At 38.8% G+C, this 10,396-nt stretch overlaps 1 protein-coding gene across 1 annotated transcript in view; it reads right to left on the minus strand.

The window, feature by feature from the left end:
• The window catches only part of LOC107091197 (Krueppel-like factor 5), a 34,149-nt gene that overhangs the window by 17,274 nt on the left and 6,479 nt on the right, over window positions 1–10,396 (minus strand). Inside the window, exon 2 of the mRNA XM_015384989.1 lies at window positions 95–1,019. Coding sequence (XP_015240475.1) covers window positions 95–1,019 — 925 coding nt within the window. The remainder of the gene's footprint in view (window positions 1–94; window positions 1,020–10,396) is intronic.

Genomic DNA, 10,396 nt, shown 5'->3' on the forward strand with positions numbered 1-10,396 from the left:
ATTTTATCTTTTAAAGTTACTGATTTAAATTTATTTTATGTGATAAACTTCTTCAGGGTTGAATAAATTGCAGTCATGCACACAGGTAACCTACCTGGATAGTCACAGAAGTGGATCCTCCTCTTCTCCAGCTCAGGATTGTTCCGCCTGTTGTATTTGGGGCCCGTCAGAACGCCCTGGCCGTGCGTCATTAGAAGCGCGTGCGGAGACAGTCCTGACACCTTCATCCCTCCCAGACGCTGCTGGTACGGCGGCGGCGGCTGCGTCCCAAGGCTGAGCAGCTCCGGTTGGCCATCCGGGCTTCCTGGCTGGGAGTTTGGAGGTGAGGGGGGCAAGCTGTGGGGTGCCGTCGGCTGGGAAGAGCTGTTTGGGGACACCTGATAGTAGCCGTGATGCTGCTGCTGCAGCTGGTGCTCGGCGTGCATCATGTAGCTGCCGTTGCTGGTGGGCAGAGTGGCGGCGCCCAGGTTCAGCATGGTTCTGCCGCAGGCGGAGCCCTGCGCCCCCGTGCTGCTGTGCGACAGGGTGAGGTCTGAGCTGCTGATGGGCATGTGGTAGACCTGCTGCTGGGGGGGCGGGGGTCCAATCTGCAGCTCTGTGTCTAAGTGAGGCTGCTGCTGAGCTGCCGTAGAGACGCTCACCCCTCCTCCAGAGCTCATGTCTGGTTTGATGAAAACACTGTTGACTACAGGAGACACGCTGAAGACGGAGGTGAAGTCTGGCAGCGCCTGAGTGGAGGCTGGAATGGAGCAGGGCACCTCCACTCCTGGCTCCGTCTTGATCTGTTGTGGCGTCAGCGTTTTGGGGTTACTGGGCCTGTAGAGGCCTGTGCGGAGGTGGGTGGTGTTAGGAAGGATGAGGTTGATGTTGAGGCTGTAAGGGGCGGCGGGTTTGTCCTCTGAGAAGTACTCGTCCACCACCGAGGCGCTCTCTCGTCTGTACTTCTTGTCTGTGTCGGTGGGGGCGGGGAGGAGGGGGCTGTTGACCAGCGGAAGGTATTTGTCCAGCTCTAGCTGAATCTAAAATGAAAACAACACAAGTTAAGATTTAAGGAGTGATTCTACTAACAAGTAAAGCAATAAAGTCGGGAATAAACAGTTCAATATTTCTCAATCGTTGCTCACAGCTGCAGCTCAAACTGTACGATGGAACCGCAGGGATTAAAAGTTCTCACACTGAGCGACCCAACGCTCTGATGCGATCTACCTGCTCACACTGGCAATTTGGTGCAGAAGTCCTTAAAAGAAAAGGAGACGACGTATTTGGACAAAGACACTCTCAGGGTACTCCTGCTTCCTCCCAAAGTCCAAAAACAGGACTGTTAGGTTCATTGGCTTCTCTTAATCCTCCTTAGGTGTGAATGAATGGTTGTTTGTCCTGTTTGTCTCTATGTTGCCCTGAGATGGACTGGAGACCTGTCCACGCTTGTAGAAGGCTAGAGATAGGCACCAGCAACCCTCGCCACCCAGAAGTGTGACAGAAAATGGATGGAGGGAAGTACAAGAAAGTACCAGAAGTTTGAGCAACCGATTCTTCAAAATCTCACTAAAAAACTCCAGTTTCCTCCAGAGTTCCCTCTGAGAGCCGGAAATGATCCGACCTTCGCTTTTAAACTGCTGCCTGTTCCAGGATAGAGATCAAACAGCTGCTAACTTGTAAGAAATGCATCAGTTGAACATTTCTGCACGCATTTCCTTGTCCTCATTTGTTGTGCATCCTCTATAAAAAAAAAAAAAAAAAGCAGGAGGCGACTTGTTTAAAGTTTCAGTTTCTTTTAAGATAAAAACGATGAAGATGCAATCATAACAGAAGAAGTGCCAGAAAGATTATCACTTTATGCAATAAGTCATAAAAGCTGAGGAGGATTCTGGTGACCGCTCTGTGAAAACCATTCATGTGAAGAACCTTTTCAACATTTTCATATTACTGATATAAACTACAGTATTATGCAATGTATCCACAAAATGATTTAGAAAAAGATAAAACAGATCCGCCTTTGTCAGACTGTGTGTTTACTGTAAAACTGCAAAAAAGGAAATTTAAATTTAAGTCATTTTTGCTTAAATTAAGTGCATTTTTTCTTGAATTGAAGGTAAGTGAGACACTTTGCCGATGGAACAAGACGATTAACATTTAAAACAATTTAAAACAAAAGCTTTGTCTTATTTCATGTGGATGTTATCGAATTATCTAATTTTAGTGGTAAAAATACTTATTCTATTGCCAAATCATCTTATTTACCTACTCAATTTAAATATTATTACACTTAATTTAATTTTTCTAGATGCTTTTTGCATTGTAGGAAGCTATATTTTAATCTGTAGCCTCCAGCATTCCTGGCCTGTATTTCTCAGGCTGCATCTGGATGCAAATTTGTACCTTTTTTTTCCACATGTCTATTTTGTCTTTTACAAAACTTTTATCAAAATGCAAACCGGGCTTTTTGTTTGCTTGATTAAATTAAATCCAAGGCTAGACTGATAAACAAATGATTGGTGTCTCGTTAAAAGATGATCCCCCTGATGTCTGTAGCTCTCTGATTGGCTGTTGCCATTGGAGACGAGCCATCAGATCATGGATTGATCAGAGCTTTAGAGGTTCTCATAAGTGTTTAATAAAATAGTTTGATAAATAAATAAAAATAACTGAAGGTTGCCCCATATAACGTATATGGAAAATGGGAGGAATGCTTTGACTGCCTGCTGCCGTGGGACAGAATATTCTAATTCATCTATAAAACTACTGCTGATGTGCAAAATCGTTGTTTTCAAATTAAAATCATTTATAATTTATTTATTACTCAGTGGAAAAATGTCAGATGTTTGCAGTTTCTGCTGTCAGGAGTCTGAATCCAACCTGTATTTGTTTTAGTTTGTTTTGTGTCTATATTTTGGGTGGAAGTTGAAAAAAAAAATCCTTATTTATTTATTTTTTTTATTTGTTCATGTTTTTATTTATAATTTTTTTTAAAATTATTAATAAAATTAAAAAAGAAAAGAAAAAAGAAACGATGTGTTTAAGGATCGGTCTGTCTATGAAGCTTGCCTTCTGTTTTAATGGGAGAGTTTATCGACAGTCCTTACTTGTTATTTTAATCATTGTACTCAGTAAAATATTTATATTTAAAGCCAAAAAAAAAAAAAAAGTATTAATTTCTTTAAAAAATTTATTAAGCATCTTTTTACTTTAGAAAGTTATATGGTTGAAACTGAAAAAACCTAAAAACAGACGAGAAGTTCTCAAGTTTTTACTCTGAAAATATAATTAGTGGATGAATGAAATCATTCAATGAGGGTGAATGAATGTGAGAGAGTGTTGGTGGGGGGGGGGCTTCGGGTTGCTACATTAACTGTGTAAATCTATCCTGCTGTGATTTATGTGCATTTAATGAAAGAAAAGAAAAGGTTCTCAAAGGGTGGAGATATTAGTTTAAAATGTAATGCTTCTTTAAACCCCCCTCCCACTGTCTCCCTGAGCTTTCTGCTGTGTTCATTGCTCTCCACAACGTTCAGAATCTGCACTGTGGGGTTTTATCAAACTAAAATCCAAGTCTAGATGGTCTAAACGGCGTGAATACTTTCATGAGTCTCATCTCTTCTTGCAGCTTGAGGATCGGTGGCGAACACAGACACATATTTCCAAGCAGCAGGACTGGACACGCTTGGTGCTGAGTTAAATAAACGGCAGGTATTTTCTTGTGTTTGACTGGGAGCCATTGTCTGATCTTCATCCCTTATTAACCGCTGTGTGTCATTCAGAGTCCATCAAGCAGGCGGTGCATGAAAAGTTGAGTAAAGAGTCTGTGCTGCACAGAAGACACAGACAAGCTCGCATAATTGGAAATATGCACCGATTCCAAGAGCTCCTGCATGCATTCAAGACGCATGGAGAGTTTCCTCAATGGGCTTGGATGGCAGGCTAGTATAGGAAGGAGACAAACAGGAAAAAGAAGAAAAGAAAACTTTCAGGCTAACCAAAACAAAGGCTGACGGAGTGAAAAAGCTACTGCAAAAACCAAAACACTTTGGGGTAAAAATAAACCTGCCAGACAAATCCGATGTTTACAAAAACGACCGACGAGGAGAGAGTAAAGAGACTGGGATCAGCTTGGAAAAACACAACAGTGAGAGAGAACAATGACGGAGTAATAAGCAGGAAAAATGTCAGATATGTGTGATACAAGAACAGCGTGCAGCTAATCTAACCGAGACGTCCACATAAACTGAAAGTGATAACAGAAACCTGTTCTTCAGATTAGCTAATAATTTTAATTTAAACCACAAACTTCTGTTGTTAGAAAATTAATTACTTCACATTATATAGTTTTGCTGCAAATCTTTGGTGAAGTGAAGTGTTATGAGATGCTGATTTTGTTTGTTTGATCTATTTACTGCTGATATTTTTAAGGAATATCAATGAAAATCTAAGTACCAGAAGAAAAATTATCCTTTTTTTAAATTGGTTATACTATTTTTTAAATCCTGCACCATGAATATAAAGCCACACATTCATGCTAAAAAACTTTTGCATTTGCAGTCAGTTGCTTTGGAGCATAGATCTGTGTGTTAAAGCCGAGGCAGAGAAATGTGATTACAGAGAGAAGCAGCTGGTGTCACATCAGTTTCAGAAAGGTCTGAAGGCAATTTGCAAATAAAGAATCAAGTTTATCATTCTGCAGAAAGAAAAGATTTTCATTTAAGACAGAAATCCTCCCTAGAGGATTTCAGATATTAGTATATATGTTCAATTCTATTCAGTTTATTTCTATAGCTCCAATTCACATCATGTCATCTCAGGTCACTTTCCAGTTCACCAGATCATCCAGTCAGATTGATTCAAAGTTTTCTATCTAAGGAAAACCAGCTGATTGCATCGAGTCATTGACTCTTCAGCAATCCCTCACACTAAGCATGCTGGTAGCGACAGTGGAGAGGAAAAACTCAGGAAGATTTCACATGTTGGGATGTAAAATTTTTACAGATTTCTAGGTGGGAACTTACAATAGCTCTCGCTAAAATAATAAATTTGCATGATTTTTGGAGGCTTTGAAATTGCTGATGTATGTAGAAAATGGGACAGATGAGTAAAATGTGTGGCCTATTGCATACCACTGCGTTTTGGAAAAAAAACAAACAAAACCAGCATATAAGGTTAAACACCATTATCAGGCTCAGAGGTAGAGAAGTCATCATGTGGGCTTATTTTGATGCTCCAGGATAAGGTACAGTAGTAGCAATTCATAAAAAACATATTCAACCTCCTCATGAATCCACATAAGATGAGCAATCATCATCCAACTACTTCCAGTCTTCTTTTTGTCTTTTTACAAGACAATAAGGACGAGCTGCAGATCCATGACTCGTATGATCCAAAAAAAAAAAAAAAAAAACTTTTCGAAAAAAAAAAAAATCGAAAAAAGGGAGAGTTTTTTATCCAGTGTTTCCATTTAGGAAATTGCAATCTGCGGAAGTTGATGCTTTATGGAAGCGCAGCAACTGAAACACTATGCTGAGGCTTTAAGAGAGCTCTGGACGTTCCTGTTTGAACGTTTTGATAAAGCTTCTAGTTAGAGTGGCTCAGGTTATCCTGATCTATCTCTATAGTTCTGCTGCTATAGGCTTAGACTGCTGGAGGACATAGGGACCCCTTTTTCATCATTCTGCTTCATTCTATCTCTATTCTCCCACTCTGCAGAATCTGTTAGTTCAATCTCTAACGTTCTGCTCTCTCTGCTTTTTCTCATAGTAGCTTCATCTGGTCTGTTCCTGTTTGGCTGTGACTCCATCCTGGAGAGAAATATCAGCTGTGCTGCTGCCATCAACACCTTTGTTTCTAGATGTTGGAGCTTGGCCTGTTTTCCAGTGTAGTCCTGTTTCTCTGACTGTGACTAACTGGATGTGCTCTCTTCATCCTCTGACATGGGAGCTGGCTCGGAGCTCGTCTGCCTGGCTGTGTGTTTCCTGGACGGGGCCGCCTGTGGAGCTGGTTGACAGTTGCCTTTTGTATCTATGCTTCTTTTTCTATGTCTGCTTCTGTCTCCTTGAACCCCAGTGGGCCTCAGCAGATGGCCGCTCACACTGAGCCTGGTTCTGCTGGAGGTTTCTTCCTGTTCAAAGGGAGTTTTTCCTCTCCACTGTCGCTACAAGCATGCTTAGTGTGAGGGATTGCTGAAGAGTCAATGAGTCGATGCAATCAGCTGGTTTTCCTTAGATAGAAAACTTTGAATCAATCTGATTTGGTGATCTAGAAAGTGACCTGAGATGACATGATGTGAATTGGAGCTATAGAAATAAACTGAATAGAATTTGTTTCATTAACCCTAAATCTAGAAATCCCTTCATCCTGCAGCCTTATTACACGCTGCCTTTTGCATTTTCTGGTTTTGTTTCCATCTACTTGTGAGTTCTGCTGTATTTGTCCTGCAGGACCAGTTCAGATGTCCATCATTAGTCGCAGGTGAACTCATTCTGCTGTGTGATCGGTGCAACCTGAGCGCCTGGAGGGAAGAAAGACGTCTGTATTTTCTGAGAGCAGAAAAAAGTAGAAAACAAAAAACAGACAGGTTTGTTTCTTTGCAAAGGAGAGAGCTAAGTCCTTCCCCAAACTGGACAGACGCAGTTGCCCTTGGGTGCCCTTGGTCTTAGACCATTAGTATGGGATAATTATAACTTTTCTCAAAGACATTAAAGTTCCAAAGATGTCCGTCTGCAACACGAGGTCATGCTGTGTGGATTATGTCCTCGTTTCCTGAAGCTACCGGAACGTGAGCCTGAATCAGGACTAGTTAGACCTCAGTTTGGAACGTCTCTATTGTTTCATGCCGTAAACAAGGAGAATATTTTGAGCAGAGTCGGTTAATAATTAGAGAAATGTACAACAGCCCAGCTATGAATCCTTCAACCTGATAACAACAGTCTCTTATCAGTTGCTTTATGGGATGTGGTGGGAGTTTCCACACTTCCGCCCGCCATCCTTAAAGACGCTTTGGAGACAAGTTCCAAATGCAACATCCAAAACCAGACTTAAATGTTAGGTTGGAATTTTTACACATAAAACAATAACTCCTCCAGTCATAATAATGGCTTCCACTGAAGGTTTCAGCTGAATGCAGGACAACCAGGCTGCAGAGGCGACCCTTTAACTGGGATTTAGTTGTGGATTATATTGTTGGTGGCTGCCAACGAAAAAAAAAAAAACCCATTGAACTCAAAGACTCTACAGACCACCGAACACAGCCCTACTAGGTGAAATCTGCATACGCCTCCTGCAAACTGCTAAATAAGCGGCTGCATCTGCACACAGCTTCTTCTTTATGGCTTTTAGGAATGCAAAAGGTTATTTGCCTTCGGATCTCCATAAAAACAGGGGAAAAAAACATATTTGCACAAAGGCCAGAGGGTTAGCTGGGAGCAGACATTCTAGCTGGGGTCATTGGAGCTAAAACTAAACCTTTGAGACATGCTGCAGGTTTATGGCCGCTGATAGGAAACAGAAATGGGGCAAAAATCTGCTTAGCTTCCAAAGAAGGCAGGTTGCTGCTGAATCTTTTTTTGTGAAGCAGTAAAAAGAAAAGATTTTTTAGGCATCAACTCATGAGAAACAAAACAAGCTCAAACAGGGTTAAGATGGATGTGAAATTATTGTTTTATTTGTTTTTATTTCCATGCTCTGTGTGTAACTTTTTCCTAAAATGATGATTTCACTTTCCACCACAGTATTTGATCATTGTTCCTTTATCGCTCATTCTTTATTCATTCAATTCTCACCTGCAAAAACCAGCAGGTAGATTTCATCATCTTAAGCTAATCTGACGGCAGGATCCTGAATATAGCAAGCATAATACAATTAATGCTAAAAAAAAAGAACATTATAGATTGTTCTAATAAACTATTTATACCCTGAATGGTGCAACTGCTGATTACTTCATTTGTTTATTTTACTTTTTTCTAATTTAGTATTATATATGTATTTAATCAGGCTATTATTTTATGTATTTTTTTTCAAAATGTTGAATATTTGGAACCTTAAGTTGTTTTTTGTATTAACTTTTAAATTTACCATTGATTTAGATATTTTTCTTAAACTTATATCCTTTACTTTTTATATTTTTTGAACCTAAAATCGATTTACTTTTTTAAATTAATCACTTTTGATGATTTTACTGCATCATTTACACCAATGGTATTTCTATCCTAGATCATTTTATTCCCGTTATTGCCGATTCTTTTTATGTTGTATTAATTGCAAATTCATATTCCTTTTAATACACTTAAGTTTATTTAAATCTCTTTTCTGTGAATTTTTTGTTTGCTTTTTTTGACTGTTGTTCTTTTTGCAAACTGTAAAATTAATCTTTATTTTCTTTATAATTTGCTCCCTGAGTTTATCTTTGACTTTGTTCTATTTGGGCAATAAAATATAAAAGTTCCTCTTTAAAAAGGTTAAAGAGGAACAGTTAGATTTTCTGTAACCATTTAAAATAATTGAATACGTCCATGATCTAATATTTATATTTTTAAAAACACTGTACAGTAAAGTATTTATTTATTCATTTAATTTAAATCTGCCTCTGATTCTGTTATTTTTAGGAACTTTTTAAGGTCCAGTTGTCTTTTTGCTGAAATGTTTTCCTGCTGTAACACATCAATTTCCCCATCGTGTGACAATAAAGGGATTTTCTATTCTATTCTATTTTAATGAAAATGAAAATTTAGCAACAGTTGAAACTTTTGAGCCCGACTGCAAAAAAAGTTTTTCTTATTGTTAATAGTTGTTAATCGCCAAGAAAGCAATTAAGACTTTTTATTTTATTTTTTATTTTATTTTAGAACAAAGTAAAGAGATCTTAGCTGCTGCATTAAGGAAGAGGATTAGGGCCAGTGAAAAAAAAAAAAAAAGTTAACCGATTTTTAAATTTTATTTCAGTTTAACATGGAAAAAAAGACAGAATTCTGACTTTTTTTCCATACTATACTGAAATAAAATTAAAAAAATCAGTTAAATTTTATTTCAGTTTAACATGAGAAAAAAGACAGAATTCTGACTTTTTTCCCATACTATACTGAAATAAAATTAAAAAAATCAGTTAACATTTTTTTTTTCAGTGGCCCTAATCCTCTTCTGTACGTCTGCACAGGAAAACCCCATTAAGAAAGAATTAGGCTGTGCAGGCAGAAAGAGACATGGCCGGGCAGCATTATATGTTTACTGATCACAATATGAATCACATCTTCAGTCAAGAGCAGAAACTGACTGTTGAATGGGTTTGATGATGCATCGTATTAATGTTTCCCTAAAATGTGCATGTAAATGAAAATAGATTAAATATTTTACAGAGGCCTGCGGTGCGGTTCAGGTGATCACCGTTCTACCACCACCAGCTGCAGACAAGACCTCATATTGAAAAATCAATGGAAAGAGAGAGAAAATCTTCCTAAATGACTAAAAAATACACGTTTGCTTCAGACAAGCTTCCACTGCTGCAAGGACACCAACGAGCTGCAACTCGCTCACTGCAGAGACTCTCGCTTGTATTCAAATCAACTGCATGTGTTGTCCTGAAAGTCAAATCATTAGTCAAACCACAACCATGTCAAACCTCAGCTAAAGAACATTTGTTGGCAGCAAGTTGCCTGGAAAAACTGGGCTGATAACGAACAAAAGGAGGCTGGGCCTGGAGTGGAAGACCAAAAGAGACTTCCGGTAAAAAACCAAGGTAATAAAAAAAAGCTCAGAGTATGCCTGGATGCATATCTTAAGTATTGATCTCCAAGAATCCGTAGGCGTGACCGGCGACGTGTTCTTGATCTGAGCGCCATGAAGTTACTCTGTAACTTATCCTGTCGTCTGTCTAACAGGAAAACCACTGATTATATAATGACATAAGAATCTGAGAATGGGATTCGTTCCCTTCTGCTGTTTACTTTATCCTGCTATGGAAAATGGACGGTCTGAACGAAAGCTTCTAATACGGCAGGTTCAAATACGCCATGATTTGAAGTAGGTTTCTCTGCATACTTTTTACAAGGACCTCTTTTTATATCATGAATGCAATGCAGTCTCTGTAGACAGCTAATCAGAACACTGTCCAGCTCAGAATAAAGATATATAAGGTGTATTTAACCCTTTAAAGCCCGATCCAAGAATAAAACAAAACAGAAAATTAGTTTTTTTTGGTTTGAAGTCCTTATTTGGCCTTTTAACAAAATATGTAACAAGAAAAAACAGAAATACGTTTTTGATATTACTATGCGAAAAGTCAAGATAATTTTTTTGTGTAGTTTTCTGCCCGCTGTTATCAGCTATATCTGATTGTGTACAACACACTGGAAAAAATTGAAATCTAGATAAGTTATTTTTTCTTAAAATAAGTGCATTTGTTCTTGGATTAAGGAGG

This window comes from Cyprinodon variegatus, unplaced genomic scaffold (genome assembly GCF_000732505.1).
Source record: "Cyprinodon variegatus isolate N-32 unplaced genomic scaffold, C_variegatus-1.0 Scaffold328, whole genome shotgun sequence".
Taxonomy (NCBI): Eukaryota; Metazoa; Chordata; class Actinopteri; order Cyprinodontiformes; family Cyprinodontidae; genus Cyprinodon; species Cyprinodon variegatus.